The following is a 17779-nucleotide window of genomic DNA, read 5'->3' as shown; positions in this document are numbered from 1 at the left end:
CAATGAAAGTTGGCTTAAAGGAAGAGGAAAACTGATGATCTGCACCAAAGCTTAGTAAAAGACAAATAATGACCTTTTTATTTAACTATAGAGCTACTTTAGCAAACTACAGAATAAAAATACAAACCAGGAAATGGGCAGAAGTAGTCTACTGTAATGTCTTTTTATTCACACTCACACTTGTCTAGATTGCTTCTCCTCATCTGCTGATTTTCATGGTGATTCAGTTGCAGATATAGCATTTTAATCAAGTTTTCTGACTTTGGAAATCAGATTCACTGGTAAATAATGACTATAATAAATAATAAATAATGATAATCACTACCTCTATTAGGAAATCCCCCATCCTGAGACCGGCTCTCCAGGCCACACCTCCCTCATCCACTGACTCCAAGTACTGCAGGGCAGGGAAGGCAGGGGTGGGGGTAAACTCTTCGATAGGAGTCTGAGCTGAAGATGGTGTGACAATATGAGATTGCATTAGCACTGCGTGTAAGATACTGTATTTTCAGTAAGGTTTTGTGAGCGTGCTCATGTCTTACCTTTTGCACCTCTTAGGACAAAGCCAAAACCCTCGCTATCTTTTTTCTGCAGAAGCACTGTCTTCTCCTTGATTATATAGTCACTACCAGAGAGGAGAAGAGGAGACACAGAGTATGATGGTTAGACACGTGCTGTACATCGTTGCTCATTCACGATGATGGTTGGAAAAGCACATCACATCAACCTTTTTTCAACTATACCACTCCAGTCCAGTCTTCACGATTCCAACTTCCCCCCTGCGGTTACATCACCTGAAACTCCTATCAGCTGTGTATGGGTGTGAAACAGGTGCTCTGTATGAGGTTATACTTCAGCTTAGATTTTTTTGATATTATTAATATCTGCTCAAGAATTTGTTTTCAAATGAAATTATATCATAGCATCCTATTTATGTTTTTAAAGTCTAACATCCAGAAAAGTCCACCTCCAAGACTTCAGAGTTTGTCATTCATTATATTTCCAAGGTAGCTATAAAAGGGGCTTAAAATTATAGCAGATCTAATATAAAGCCTAATGTGACTGGCATTTTATATACTCTGAAATATGTTGCTCCTGAAAACATTAGAGAGGGATCAAAGGTAAAGGTTTATTCCTGGAATATTGTAGTTCCAGCCTAAAACTAGTTAATCTTAGCCAAACTTTAACCACCTTTAAATTGCAATCTATGCCAGTACAAGTACAGTGATGACTTAGAATCGTGTCTTTTTGCGCTTCACTTTCGTGTATGCTTTTTGACAGCGAGCATGGAGCCAGTTTTTACCAGAACCTCAGTCAGAGATGCTATATACAGTTCTATGGCGCTGCTTGTTGCCTCAGCAACAGCTAGAACTGGACGCAGGGAAATTTGGGTAGGTCCACACCAGAGCCAAGCTATGTAATGGTAAACTATTAGTCACTGACAGCAGAGAACAGGCACTGCATGCTCACAGGTGCGGCTCATATAGTATAGTATATTTTCTGTTCTGTGCTGTGGCACAGATGGAGTGTAAGCAGCCTGAGGTGTGATAGAAGTGCATTTACTGAAGTTCAAGTATAACAGCATTTCCTTTTAAACTTACTCTTTACAGTTATGGTTACAGAAACTCTCTCAACACCATGTATGTCCAAAGACAACACACAGAAAACAAAGTTATGCTTAAGCTAACTAATAGCTCTAAGGCCAGCTTACACTGGATAGGCTAACATACAAAAACACACAAAACAAAGAGCAATTCAGAATCACCAATGTGCCCAACACAAGAGAAAGGCCACCCAGAAAGATCCCAGCAGGTTCGAACCCAGAGCCTCCTGGTATGAGGTAACTACACAAGTACATAAAAGGACTTTTATTCACAGTCATTGCATTTCAGTGTTTGTCTTTATATTTACTTTGTGATGACAAAGATACGATGATTTATCAGCCAGCAGTGCTGAACACACAATACTCCAAAATTTTAATATATAATCACCGAGGACATTTTTCTCGACGAGTACTTTTTTTCCTTCTGATACTTCCTGGTAGGGCTGCCACGATTAGTCGACTAGTCACGATTATGTCGACTATTAAAATCGTCGACGACTAATTTAATAGTCGACGCATCGTTTGAAGCTTTGTAAGATCACAAAGGACGCAGGAATGAGTACCGGCAGTAGGATTTAAGAGTGTAATAACGGACTGAAACAGAAGATGGCAGCACTGCATGTACAAGGATGCCAGCTGCCGTTAAACCCCGAAGAAGAAGAAGCTGTGTCCCAGAATTCATAGCGCAGTTGTCAACAATGGCGGCAGCTAGTTAGTTTTAACTTTACTCTTATTATTCTTTCTGGGGCACAAAATAAACGTTTAACATATTTTCAGGCTTGAATGTAGCTGTGTAAACCTCAAATATCTGCTCAGTTTATCAAGACACCACATATTTTCAAAAGCGCTCCGACGTTTTCGGAGACGTCTGTTACCCACTAGCTCGTTAGCTAGGCGGGGGCAAGGCTAACTAGAGCCGTGAGAACACCGGACTCCCGGCAAATCGTTTTCAAACCCACCGCCGTCTTTCGCTAGTCAGGTTAAACATATATATAAGTCACTTAGATAACTTAAAAATGTTATTGTTTGGCTTTCTTTAGTATTTTATTTGTTCCTGAGTAAATCGGTTTGGCTGAGATTAAAGTTATAGTTTTTGCACAGCTAAAACTGTCAAGCAGACAGCTGATTGTCAGAAGTGTGAGACGCTGGAGAATATACTCCGGTGTCTTGTTATATTTTAGAAAGCAAGGAGTTTATTAAACTTCACCGAAATAATCTGCAAATTTCATTAAAAATTAATAAACTACCATCTTGTCTTTATTTTTAGTTAGCACAAACACTTCAAGCTGTAAGCTAATGATAGTTATATAAGAGCAGATGCTGCTGGTGCAATAAGCTGTACGCTGTACATCCAATGGATGATGATCTGATTAGTCGACTAATCGCAAAAATAATCGGTGACTAGTCGACTATCACAATAATCGTTTGTGGCAGCCCTACTTCCTGGTTATTAAAACCTTGGCTGTTTTCTTTATAATGCTTTATGTAGACAATATAATCACTTCTTACATCACTGAACACAGTGGTTCACAACATGAAGGGCAAGCAAATTTAGATACTACATATTTGTGCATTATATTTTCATAACCAGACGCTTTTGTTGTCCTGTTAGCACAGAGGTCAGACATATGAGACAATCTAAGGTCCACCACAACCTCAGAGGTATGCAAAGCTTGTTGTTATGAATGAAAAGGCCATACAAGCAACCGCTCAGTCACCAAGTGAGTCAGAGAGGTATATACATAAAACACGTTTCAGCTGTAACATACTGTAACCACTTGCTGATAATCCCACCGTGCACCAAAATAGTCCCAACCCACTCCATCTGTTCATCCCGCTCTCTTTTTCTCTTTACTGGCTTTTTCCTTATTTTACATTTTTCCATCCTGACGGCCTTTCCATAAAGCTCTCAATATTGGCTTCTTGCCCTTGTTCTCCAAACTTCTAATCATACAGTAACTTTTTTTTCTAATCACATTTCCCCCTCTTGATCTTTTTCTCTCAGTCCATTGAGTGCATGGTACTCTACAAGCTGTGAGAGCCTCTCTATCTGTGCCAAGGCTGTGTCTCTTTGTTATTCTCATCCGTTTCTGTCCATTTCTGCTACCCAGCACAGATCTCAAATGAAGGACCAAGTTAATGACTTTGCACGCAATACGGCAATAGGCATAATTACCAAAAAAATAAGGTAGGAATGAGCAGTAGCAAAAATCGCATTCATCCATAGAATTGCACAGCGTAGCACATTTTCTATAAAATATGACCTGTCAGAACTGTTAAATGCACACAGACATCAGACTGACGCTGGGTTAACCTGCTCTGTCTCGACATACAACATAAGCAACAAGTCATTGACTTATGTGCAGGTAACTTATTTCTTTACTGAAAAGGTTTATAGTCAAAAGGTGGTTTTTATTTCATCTGCAGTCCTTTATATTAAGTGGCATGGCTGTAATCTTCAAAAGCAGCAGCTGCAGTGAGACCAGAGAACAGAAGAGAGGAGGCACTGATGACAACAGATGTGATTACAGCAATGATAAGGAGAAGCAGTGGAGAGGGTTGCAAAGTGGCTTGCAGACGTTAAAGCAGCTTAAATATGGCATCTTTACAAATGGCCAAAAAATAAATGACTGATCACAAAGTTTTCATAGATTTGTTCAAGTTTTAGAAGAGAGGTAACACTACAGAAAAAGATCCTTCAAGAAGTGTTACATCTATGATATACCCCATGAATAAGCTCTGAAAGTTGAGGCTTTTATTTCTGAAAACAAATGATGCATTATGAGTGCCCAAACCCAGAGCTATTAATCAATCAGTATTTGGGAATATAAAAAAATAAAAATAAAATAAATAAAAATAAAAAATGCAGAGAAATGTGGAATATTGTATCAAAAGTTTAAGAACCAAACAGTTTAAATTATTTACATTTTTAATTAAAAGTTAGTCAGTGGAAGATGAGTGCGATCAAAAGTCACTTACTTAGTTTATCGACATGTGACTTCTTTGGACATCAATAAAAAAAACCTGCCCATTTAAAAGCTACTGCAAATGCAGCCTAATTTTACTCATCTTTGGAATCTTTCACCATGCTGGTCAACAAACTGCTCAAGCAAGTTTTATTATTCAGATAATTACCAATCAGTTGTACACAAGGAATTTGGTTCAGTGTCCCAATGACAGAAGCCAGCCATGAACACTTGTTGTTAGCAGTCTGGTCATGTTAGAGAATTACAGAAAAATCTTAACATTATTTCCAAGTTATGTGTGCTTGTCAAACCTGTGAGCGGATTTAATTGAACGTATCCCTGATTAAATCTCCACTTTTCTTTTTTTTTTTTAGTTTTTGGAGATTGTTTTCTTCTCAAGTTGACACCTGAACACAACACAGGTTTCAGACTGTGAGCTTCTGCCGTCTCATTTAATGAGGAGGAAGAGGTTCAGGCGCTCAGATACACCTCTGTGCACTGCATCGCTCAGAGGATCCAGCCACTGACCCAGGACACAGTGTTGTCATCAGAAAGCGATTGAGCTGGACAATGCAGCACAGTGTAGAGTGTGTCTCATGCTGCATAGGTAGGAAGCCAAGGCATTAAACAGGTTTGGCCAAGCAGGCTTCCATAGAGGTGTCAGAGAGAAGCTGGAACTTGTAATGCATGCTGCATCCTTAAAACTCCCTCACCATGCGCTGTTTCCTTTCTGTCGGCAGTCCCCCCTTTTTTATCTCTCTCACACACGGACACATGTACGTACATTCTGGTAAACATACAGAAACACGCCACACAGCAAACAGGACACAAGAACATATACAATCAACCAGCCAATATGGGGGGACGGGGGGTAATTTGCTTGCCATTTACCTTTTTTTTTTTTGTCTTAGATGGACAGCAGCAAACATGCCATCCATCTATCCAGAGCGCGCACACACATACAAACACACAGACATTGGCATGCATGCACGCAAACAAACACGCTATCAATCTGCACGTCAGTAAAAGCAGCAAGCGTCACTTCTCCTGGTGCAGCATTGCAAGAGAACAGTTGAGAGAACAGAGAGCGATTCAAAGCAGAGAGAAAGAAGATGACACACACATGTTCATACAGCGAAACACAGAACGACTGCACTGCTCATACACCGGGCTGTGCAGCAGCAGCACTCGTCCGTCTTCACACACATGCATCACACACACTCACACTCAGGCACGCTGAATCACAAACATCTGTCTGCAGGCATGCTTTGTAACATCTGTCAGTCTATCTAATCGATCCTGCCCTGCCATCCATGATGTCCACATGCATGCATCCCTCCCTCTGCCCCTCCATCTCCTCCCCCCCGGCAACTGGAGGAAGAGGGGGGAAAAGAGAGGCAGGAAGCAGAGGGTAGGGGGGGTATAAAAAGCCATGGCAGGTACCTGTAAATGAACCAGACGCTCCTATTCACAGGGCCGAGCGATGGCCAGGAAGAAGAGAGGGAGAGGGAGAGGGAGAGATCCTCCTCGCCGCATGCCCCCATCGCCATTTCCTCCCCTCCCTCTCCTCCTCCTCCTTCTCCTGCTCCTTCTCCTTCTCGTCTTCCAGCGAGACAGTAGAGAGCGCGAGCCGCGAGAGAGGAGGAGAAGGAGAGGAGGAGGAAGAGGAGGAGAGAGAAATGGAAGAAGGGAAAGGGAGAGGGCCGAGCACTCCCAGCCCCTTCATACTTAAGACAGAGAGAGAGGAGGAATGGGAGAGAGAGTGAGGGATGGAGATGGTTCGCTGTGACTGCGACACAGAGCGAGAGAGAGAGAGAGAGGGAGAGAAAAGAGAAGGAGGGGGAGAGGAAGGAGAATAAGGTGGCTTAAAAAGAGAAAGGGAGAGAGAGAGAGAGAGAGAAAGAAAGAACTGAGGGCATTTAGGAAGAGAGCGAGAAAAAGAGGTGATTGGGTTTCTCCGCGGGGGGGGCTTCATGCACACACAAACACACACATACAGTCCAGGCATGGCAGCATTCATGCAGTTAACTCACACACAGCCCCCAAAAACACGTACACACTCTTCCCCTTCACACACTTCCCCTCACTCCTCCACTTCCTATAGTTTATATGTATAGTATTCACTCTGCCTATTTATCACTGTCATGATTTCCCATTCATAAAAATGGATGTGACTCTGATAAGTCTGCTATCGAGGGAATGACAGAGGCCTCTCACATTACTGAAAAAGGTATTACCATTGTTAGACACAATATGAAAAGATAAGGCAAATTAAATTATCTAACATTACACAATTTTTTTAAAATGTAAAGAATCCACTTGGCTTGTGTGTGTAATAAAAATAAATCTGAGTTTGTACAGTTTGTCCTGGAGCCTCTTCTGCTGTCCTCCTGCTGTTATTGACCCCGCATGCCTATAAATCACACTTAACTAACCTCACCCACCCCCTGTTTTTTTTCTTCTTCTATTCTTTGCTGCCTCTAACATGCACACACACACATACCTCACATAAACCATGCACACACTCAAACATGCGTCGCCCCCCCCCCCCCTCTCCTCACATTTGCTGTAAACGAAGCATGAATGAGAGGGTCTTGCAAACGGGGGTGGGTGGGCATCGATGCAGACAGGAAGCGGAGAGAGGACAGAGAAACAGCTGGTGGATGAGTGGCGGAAGAAGGAAGAGGAAGAGGAGGAGGAGGAGGGGGAGAGAAAGAGAGAGGAGAGGTACAGATTCTCCCAAATAGGCACTCACATCATCTCTTAGTCAGAGGCTCCGTCCACGTATGTCGTAGTTGTTATGCCGTCTTACCCTCCCTCCCTCCCTCCTTCCTTCTCTCCCTTCTCTCTCTCTCTCTCTCTCTCTCTCTATATCTACGTTTGCTCAATCCCTTTCTCTCTCATCCTCTTGCCTCCCTCCTGCATCCAAGGACGATCACAGCTCTTATCCTCTCTTTTCTCGCATGCCTGCCCATTTGTTACTCTCCGTGCATGTCAGGCCATACCACTGTGAATTTGTGTGTATAATATGTGTGTCCATGCATGTGTGATGAGGGAGAGAGAGAGAGAGGAAGAGAGGGGGAGAGGTGGGGCAGGAAGCAAATGTTGACAGAAGGTCCACATGATCATGTGTTTTTGTTTTTCAGCCTGTCAGTCTGTCCTCTGTTATCCTGTGTGTGTGTGTATGTGTGTGTGCAGTTTATCTACAGCAAAGCATGTTCTTAACAAGACATGACAAACCACCACAAGAGCGTTTAACGGGATGTTCTCTGTGCGCCGCTCGTCCTTATTTGACCCGCTGTTGGCCCAAAAGACGAGTCTCATGTACAGATTGTGTGCAGTTGCTCAGCGCATCTGTGATAATGACACTGAGAGCTAATGATCTGCCAGTTTAGCTTTCATCTCTTTCACTGAGAGCCCAAGTGTAGGGGCTTTTAAAGATTTTAAAGCCAGTTTAAAGTTAAGCATGTAGCAAAGGCAGCCTAAATACAGTAGCAGAGTTAATAAAAATGCTTTAAAACAATACACAAGTTGCTATATGCACTTGGGCTCATGTGCAGATTCAGATATATGCAGTGTCTTCTCATGTTAAGGAAATCCTTTTGAAAGAATGGGATGGCTGAGTGAGCTCAACTCACTCTTCTTGCTTGTCTTTCTGTACAGCCTGAGAGAGGCTGAGTTTGGGTCCAGATGGACGTCTGGATCTGGATTATATTGAGAACATCAACATGATGTCTCCCAGTTGTTCTTATTTCAGTATGATATGTAAAATGTTCAGTTTTTCCACTTTTACATTTAATCAAACAAATCAATGAATCTAAACTGACCTCTGATACAAATTTTAATTACAATCCAGATATCGTAACAATCCTGCAAAACAGACAAATAAACAAGTGCCCAAACGAATCATATACCTGACGTGATTATGTGCAAAAACCTTTTAATCACTTTGAGAAAACATAAACACATTCACCAAAGTCAACAACGAATGAACAAATTTACACAGGTGTTTTCAGCAGACACCGACAACAAAGTAATTATTAAAAATTTAATGTAGCTAGTTTATGGTAGTATTTAAAAAATATTACAATTAAAAGAATTTACTTTTTCCTTCTTTCTTTCAAATTTTGCCTGTTGCTGAATTTCATTGCCACGCCACACTATCTGGTTGCGACATTGCTGCTAGTCTCTTCCTGTGTGCACGCTTCTTTAATTAATTGGATGCAGCTCATTACAGAGCAGCAATGACGCTGCTGAAAATATGTGTGCTGTGATGATGATGGTAGCAATCAAATGTTCACACATTTCTTGTTTTGACTGTGCTAAATTTGGATATTGAAGATCGTTATACCAAGGTCCAAAAAGAAAAAAAACAAAAGATACATGTGGAATTATTTAGAGGAATTTAGGAATATATATATCAAAAGTTGAGTGGCATCGGAGATATACACATTTCTCATTCGTCACCGAGATTTTTTGATCTTGATCACATAAATTAATGCGTTTAAACACCACTTTGCCTTTACTCATTATTATTATTTTTGATCTCAGTCTTCTTACTCGGTCTTGTCTCCCTTCTGTCACCCCCACCCGGTCACAACAGACAGCTGCCCCTTCCTGATCCTGGCTCTGCTGGAGGTTTCCTGTTAAAAGTGAGTTTTTTCTTCCCACTGTCACCAAGTGCTTGCTCATAGAGGGCCCTTTCATTGTTATTGTAGGGTCTTTACCTTAAAATATAAAACAGCAACTGTTTTTGTGATTTGGCACTTTATAAATAAAACTAAATTGAACTTGATCTTTTTACTATAACTATCATACCTTAAAACTGAGGGAAAGCTTTATGCTTTGACTGGTTCAATTCAATTCAATTCAATTTTATTTATATAGCACCAAATCACAACAACAGTCGCCTTAAGGCGCTTTATATTGTAAGGGAGACCCAATGATAATGCATACAGAGAAAAACCCAACAATCATATGACCCCCTATGTGCAAGCACTTTGGCGACAGTGGGAAGGAAAAACTCCCTTTTAACAGGAAGAAAGAACCAGGCTCAGGGAGGGGCGGCCATCTGCTGCGACCGGTTGGGGTGAGAGAAGGAAGACAGGATAAAGACATGCTGTAGAAGAGAGACAGAGATTAATAACAGGTATGATTCAATGCAGAGAGGTCTATTAACACATAATGAGTGAGAAAGGTGACTGAAAAGGAAAAACTCAATGCATCATGGGAATCCCCCAGCATCCTATACCTATTGCAGGATTCAGGGTCACCTGGTCCAGCCCTAACTACATGCTTTAGCAAAAAGGAAAGTTTTAAGCCTAATCTTAAAAGTAGGGATAGTGTCTGTTTCCCGAATCCAAACTGGAAGCTGGTTCCACAGAAGAGGGGCCTGAAAAGCCTGCAGTGCGAGAGCGAAGTGCTCTAATGGGGTGATATGGTACTACTGGTGGGTTTAGGATGGCAGGTTTTGCTACAGTGGCACAGTTTATCTCATTCTGTCCAAGTCAGGCTACGAAGAATATCCAGGTTTCAACAGGAGAATTGACAGACATAAAGATGGAGTTACAAAGATGTGTCTAAGAGATGAGCCAGTATGTTGAAAAGGAATATCATTCCAATTTGCAAAGCTAGCCTCAGACATTCCAGTCCGCAAAACAAATCCTGTATTAGAGAAAGTAAAGCTTTTGAAAACTTTACAAAGAGAGAATTTACTTCAAAGTCAGTACAAATAATTCAAGTTGTTGTTTGTTTCTTTTGGTCAGAGTGGGGCAAAAATAGAAACTCATCCATTCAAAATTACTTCTCTAGCACACAACTTCTTCGACTTTTTATTGCCAGCCCGAGCTATACAAGAGCCAAAATGTCCATTTTTTAAAGATAAAGAATTTATCAGTGAAATTTCTTTGGAAGAGAAAAATTAAACTATTCGACCAATCAGCCAGTTAACTGTCAATAAATTCCAGCTGATGTTGGCTAAAAAGTAAATGTCAGCGTCATAAACAAGATGCTATCTTGCTTTGGTCATTCCAATCAGGATGAAGAAACTTAAAGTAAGCCAAAGGGTAAACTTTTTCCTCCTCAGACCTCCTGTTGCTTCCATAAAACACAGTTCATGTCTCTTGCCACCTATTTGTGAACACGAAATTCCTGTCTTCCTTTGTCCGAGCACTTCTTCCCCCTCGATAACTCTCCGCTCCCATTTGAGTGCCCTTCACTGTCTGACCTCCAGATGGAGACACCACAGGGAGGAGAGGGTGATAGAAAGAAAATTAAAAAGTACAGGGGGGTTAGCAATGCAGTGATAAATAGAAAGCGAAGGAGGGATGCAGAGATGGTCAGGAGACACGGCCAAATATAGAGGGATATAAGGAGGAATAGGTGCGATATTACATGTAGTGATAAAGGCTGTGAAAGTGGGCCCATGTGAGGGCGGCTCTGAGTCAGCCATGCCTGCCTGCCTGGCCAAACCAGCATCTCTGCTACAACGCGCCTTTAATTATCCATGATGTGTGTGTGCTATAGAGTGTGTGTGTGTGTACAAACATATGTGTTTGAGTTTGCACTGCTGAGTGTGTCGCTTCCATGAAATGTCACTGTTGATGAAAAGCCAGTTAATAATAAATGATAACGTGCGTATGCGAGAGAAGCACAGTCAGAGCAAATGTAGGCCTTTTGGTTAAAGTTGAGGAATCAAGACGAATAATGATGAGTGTGAAAATGATAGAAGAGGCATGGCTTCACATAAATAATGAATAATCTAACTGATAATAGCTTTATTTATACGTCTTTGTTGAGTACGAGTTCTGGACACTGAAAAGAGTTTACCTGAAACCAATTCACCGTGATGCTGTGACACACAGTGAATGACGAGTTAATGGGAAGATGTTGGTTTCAGACTTGTGCTTTTACAGACCAGAATATTACACTAGTGGGAGCCTCGAAGGCTAGAAAATCACGCCCTTTGCAAAAAACTGCACTTCCTCTAATGGCCACTTGAGGGCGGCTCCAAAAGGGAGTCCCCATAGACTCCCCTGTTAAAAAGCTAAACTTTACAGCAGCAGTCCCCAACCCCAGTACCAGTCCGTGAGTCGTTTGGTACCGGGCTGTGAGAGTTGAGGCTCGGGTGTGAAATTTATGGTTTTCAGGGTTTTCATCGGTTTTTATCGTTATTTTTTATAGTTTTTATCATTAACTCGGTTTCCCTGGGTCTTTTCTGTGTGTTATGAATAAATCTTCTTTTGTTGGTACCGGTACTGGTTTTATTTTGTTGTATTTATCCAAAAAACCTTAAAGGCTGGGGGCTAGGCTTAAAGTTAGTGTGCTGAACAAGGAAGCTATAGCTAATAGAAAGACCTAACCTCCACCAATATGAGTCACTAAACTGGATCTTTCCACCTTCTATTTTAGGATTGGTTTACTGTTTGCCACAGCTTATCAAAGATATTTATCTCCAGTTTTGGTAAGTGAAATTCATTTTTTTTATATTAGTCTGTTACTTAGTTACTCACTGATTAGCACCCATATACTAGGGCCTGCTCAACAAGCCTCCTGGCATTCCCTCGTTTAAATATCATCACTTCAGGGTCCAAAAAGCAACTTAGAAGCATGCAAAAGGCTAAAGTTTGGGGATTAAAAAATGGTCACAAACCAGTTACTGATTACTGATATCCAGTCTACAAGTATGCACGGGGCAGGGTGAGGTAACTGACTGAAATATCCACAGTTTCAACTCAACTCAGGCGAGTTGTTGCATCTGTGAAGGTGCCCTTTAAGAACGAACACTGAGTAAAAGCGGATGCTGATTAAGTCACAGTGGGTGGATGACTAGCTCTATTAACGCAGAAAAGTACAATAATCTTCTGTCAAAAGTTAAAGATCTCAGCTGTTGTTCTGAGATTATTTCTGGCCGGTCCCACAGAACATTAATACATATGCATTACTTCAGCTTGCGTGGTCATCGGGGGCAGTAATGATCATCTGGTGATTTCATAACTCCGGTCAACACAAAGAAATTTCAGATGTATTAGTCACCGAAGTGCACTAAAAGCACCAACAAGTTCAGCCCACCCTGAAATCTGCAACCTAGCAAAGCAGCTCTGCAGCTTGGAGGCAAAAAGCAGACATCAAAAAGACGAAGCTTACTCTAAAATCCTGATATGACACAAATTTACATCTCAGCACAGGTTAAATTCAGCAAAACCTGCTAGTCAAAACACAACTGGTACACCTCTGCCTGGAGGATAACTTCAGCAGCAGGCAGATCAGCTTCTAGACTGGAGGCAGCGAACCGTCACACATCGTCATCCTGCTGCATGAATCACTCACAACACATCACATCATCAAAGTATCACTGGAACTTATGAATCATCTGGGTAGATGGATACAGTATGTTACGATACAAACAAATCCCCTGCCAACATGTGCAGTATGTCTAAACAGTGAAGCAGCAGCGTCATAATGAAAAGGCTGTCAGCTCTCAGTGCCCCCTGGGAGGACTGACGAGACACATCATGCTCTTTAGCAAAGTACATAACCCCTCATTTCCTGAGCTGAGCTGCTCAGAGGCCAGTGGTAGAAAACAGCAGTAGTCATGTTTAAACCTTTATTTATCCACAATGGGACACTTTCTTGCATCATTCTGGTCACACTTAACAAGCAGCTGGAGCATCTAAACGTCTCTTTTGTCAATCCAAGTGCCCCAAAGTGCTTTTGTGTTCAACTCAAATGCCCCTCTGTTAGGTGGGGTACCACTGTGATGTGACCTCACCGTAAACGAACCCTTCCTCTTGTCCTGTGAGTGGCTAGGAGGCGTTTGTCTGTGCCCCTGCTGCTTAATGAATCTGTGCACACCACTGTGTCTTTTGATGAAACTGGCAGCTGCTCAGCTCAGGTATCAGTAACAGCTAGATGCATGGCAGCTCTTACCTGGGAGCGTCAAAGCTGTCGTAGGATCCCACAGTGTAATGGCGGAACAGTCTTTTGGCACGCTCTCCGCGGCTCTCTGTGAAACATGAAATCACACAGACATCAGAATAGTTTGACCTATATTAAATACATTTGCAGTTTCATTACATAACTGCTAATACTGTAATAATATGGAGCCATCTCTCTGGATTTTTGTCCCCAAGTCACCTGTAAGCTAAAATAAATATGCATATTAATCATGAAATAATTAGCTGACTAACTGACTGGTGTAAAAGCAATTATATGAATGAATTTAATGAGTAGGTTAAAGAAATTAACGGGAACTTATTATGCTTATTTCCATTTAAATTTCACTTCTGTCTGTAACAAGCCATTTTAGCTCTTCTGATTGGCTTAACCTTATATTTAACCCTTAACCTTACTAGTGAAAACCGTGACTGTTGAATAGGACGTGAAATAAACACAAACCGAGACCATAACATCGCATTTGCAGGCGACTGATGAATACGAAAATCTAAAGAACTGGGACCTATAATAAATGCTTTGAGTTTTGAGATGGGCCCACACGCCCACAGAAATAGGTTACATACAGATTTGTACACCAGATAGATATATACATATATACACTATGATCACTATAGTAAGATACAAAGGCAAGAGTCGGAAAACTCAACTCTTAAAACTTTGACCACGCTAATATAGGCATATACCAATGCATCATACATACAGTGTGTGGCAGGAAAAAAGTCTGCTTTAATTTTTAAGTAGTCATTTGTTTCCTGTCATCTAAAAAAACACTCATGTAAGTGTCCTGAAATGTCATTTGTAGTTCTGTACAGTAAAACAGTGACAAAAATCTGTGTTAGGGACTAATACTGACTTTTGACCAGGAGGCTGGGTTCAAGATAAAACAAATACTTGGAAAATCTTTCACTTTTGCTACAAGACTTGTCAAATTGGTTGAGCTCATATAGGCAGAAACAGAAAAGAAAGAAAGTAAAAAAGTTTGACCGACCTCTTTACTTGAAGGAATATTTTTTATTCACACTTTGATAAATCCTGTTAACCAGTGTGTTGTTTGTCTGATCATCATTTCAAGGTCAGAGTCAAATTTTTAAGTCATTTTTTGACATACTTCCCACATACCTGTTTAACTAGAGCATCCAGTCGTATGAATTGTTAATCAATAAATGTTAGCATGCTAAAACATGTTTCTATAGCTAACTGTCCAGTCCATATGTTCTGTGCTTCACTTCCTGGTCACCTCTTGATAAGATTACTGTAATGTCATTCTCTCTGCTCATGTTTTATACACCTTTGTTATTTTGTGGTGTTAATGTGGATCTTGTTAATTGTGTCTTGTATAACAATTAAATGTCATTACCATTAAAATAAATCAGCACAGCATAAGCATGATAAACAAAGGTGAAGATGGGAACCATATCTACTACATATCATACTTACCACTACATGCTGATAGTGTTAGCTGTTGCGTTTTGTGGTCTCTTAGTTCTTCTTTAACTATATTGAATATTTCCCTAAAAAAGCATGTCTATCACATTGGTGATTATAGTCAAAGTGAAAAATTGAGCTGGTCTTGCATAAGGTGAAAGAAAAAAACATTTTATTTACCACTTAAAATAGGATATGGTGTATAAGAAGAAAGTGTTAAACAAGAACTAAGGCATTGTAAGCGGACTCTCTGTCAATCTGCAGATGGTGGTGCTTTGAGCTAAATGTTAATGTGGTTACTTTAACAATGGCAGGGAGCGAGCATACAAAGGTGACAAGACAAGAAGGGAACAAACAGACTAAATACACAGAATATAAGGCACAGGCTGAACTCAAAAAGATTCTATCGATGTTGGAAAAAAGAAGAAAAGACGGAAGCAACTGCTTGAGGAACTAACCTTCAAAATAAAACAGGATGGAAAACACAAACGGAGACCATATGATGCATGTGATGATTCATATTTACCAATAATCTAAAAATAGCCCTAAAATTGAAAAATCCCATGCTTATGATGCTAAATGTTCTACAAACCACCCTTAAAATTCAACACCATAAGTTTTTGATCTAGTAACGGATCACAAAACAAAGGTTTCAAATACAAATAAGCTGTATACTCAGGGAGGGTAAATGCAAAACTGAAATGTTTTCTCAGCACTTTTTTCCTCCTGTGCATTTGTGAGTGTGCGCCACAGCTGGTCGTCCTCACCTGATCGGTTGTCTTGGCTTCGAAGCATCACTTCCTCCACACAGTCAGAGGGAAACCATCCCGTGCGACCTCTGACCGTCCCCTCCCAGTAACCGCCCTCGCCAACACTCAGTACTAAAGACGGGGACAGGGAAGAGAAATATGTTAAGAAAAAAAAGGTGACACAACCAACACAAACACACACAGACACATCGATGAGAAATGAACGCACACAAAAAGACAACAAGTACAGACGGAAAAAAAATAAATGTGGACACACACGTGGACATGCAAACCTCCTACATACTCACCAAGACATACATACCTGGCGACACCTTAGACTCACTCACAAACACACACATATTCATACCTGCAGACATTAAATACAAACATATATAGAGACCTTACACTCATGTCAGGACATGACCATCTAACAAACTCATCTGACGACACTGTGGACTGGATTTGGATTTGGCCCACGAGACAGAGAAGCTGCCTTTACAGCAGGGCCCTCATTTATAAAACACTCACGGCTCAAAGCAAAAAAACACTCATAAGCAGTTATTTATAAAGCCATACTTTGATGAGGAAATGAGCTCATCTCTGGGCAAAGTCGGAGCATTGCATTCGCCAGCCGCAGATTTTGTCTTTGCTGCAACACGCTATCGAGCTCTTTGTCAGGCAGTCCTTGAAGGTTTCACGGCAGTTCACGAAACAGTCACGCCCTTAAATCTATCGATTTGTGTTTCTGGACATGAATCTGGTGTTGTTCATGAATCTGTCTGTGCATGTTCAAGTATATGAACTTATTATTTTTGACTTTTAAAGGTCAAAAAAGTCCACATTTGGAGGATGGAAGGGTTACCGGGGGAGTGAATCGTATCACCCGTCACACCACAGACACAGTTTGAGTCGTAAACCTGACAGATTTTTACACTTCATTTGTTTTATTTAAACAATTCAATCGTTTAAAATTAACTTAATTATCATTAAACTGACTTGGTTAGGTTTATGTAATAGTTTAAAGCAGTGGTCCCCAACCCCCGGGCTGATCCGTGAGTCGTTTGGTACCGGGCCGCACAAGTTAAAGCTCGGGTGTGAGGTTTATGGTTTTCAGGGTTTTTATCGTTAACTCCCTGGGTCTTTGTAGTTGTGTGTCTTATTTTGAAAGAAATATTTACATGTTACCATAGCGTCCAGGGAGCGTTAAAGGGCTGAGGGGAGGATGTTACTCTCAATGTTGTTGGCACATTGTCAGGAGGGCGCTGCTAATGAAGTTACACAATTACACAGTGAATTCGCATTTATTATTATATTTACAAAATACCACAGTTTTTGTGTTAGCCATATCATTTTTTTTTTTGTTGTATTTATCCGCAACACATCAAAGGCCGATCCGTGAAGATATTGTCTGACATTATACTGGTCCGTGTAGCAAAATAAGTTGGGGACCGCTGGTTCAGAGTAATACTTAAATAAATGTAGCCCCCGCTGTTTCAACATGGATATTTTTTGCATGTCTCTAACACTTTGATCTCGGTTTAAAGTTTGGGTGGACTGCAGTAGGGCTGCCACAAACGATTATTTTGATAGTCGACTAGTCACCGATTATTTTTGCGATTAGTCGACTAATCAGATCATCATCCATTGGACGTACAGCGTACAGCTTATTGCACCAGCAGCATCTGGTCTTATATAACTATCATTAGCTTACAGCTTGAAGTGTTTGTGCTAACTAAAAATAAAGACAAGATGGTAGTTTATTAATTTTTAATGAAATTTGCAGATTGTTTCGGTGAAGTTTAATAAACTCCTTGCTTTCTAAAATATAACAGGACACCGGAGTATATTCTCCAGCGTCTCACACTTCTGATAATCAGCTGTCTGCTTGACAGTTTTAGCTGTGCAAAAACTATAACTTTAATCTCAGCCAAACCGATTTACTCAGGAACAAATAAAATACTAAAGAAAGCCAAACAATAACATTTTTAAGTTATCTAAGTGACTTATATATATGTTTAACCTGACTAGCAAAAGACAGCGGTGGGTTTGAAAACGATTTGCCGGGAGTCCGGTGTTCTCAC

The 17779-nt window shown here is 40.8% G+C and overlaps 1 protein-coding gene across 1 annotated transcript in view; it reads right to left on the bottom strand.

Moving 5' to 3' along the window:
• The window catches only part of shank1 (SH3 and multiple ankyrin repeat domains 1), a 73045-nt gene that overhangs the window by 18991 nt on the left and 36275 nt on the right, over positions 1-17779 (bottom strand). Inside the window, exons 15-18 of the mRNA XM_085405364.1 lie at positions 15717-15830; positions 13498-13573; positions 543-625; positions 326-450 (exon numbers count right to left, since the gene is read on the bottom strand). Coding sequence (XP_085261490.1) covers positions 326-450; positions 543-625; positions 13498-13573; positions 15717-15830 — 398 coding nt within the window. The remainder of the gene's footprint in view (positions 1-325; positions 451-542; positions 626-13497; positions 13574-15716; positions 15831-17779) is intronic.

The sequence above is a fragment of the Rhamphochromis longiceps genome, linkage group LG4 (assembly GCF_057381845.1).
Source record: "Rhamphochromis longiceps isolate RC_006_pf linkage group LG4, R_longiceps_female_GT1.1, whole genome shotgun sequence".
NCBI lineage: Eukaryota > Metazoa > Chordata > Actinopteri > Cichliformes > Cichlidae > Rhamphochromis > Rhamphochromis longiceps.
This window is presented reverse-complemented; position numbering and strand designations above follow the sequence as displayed.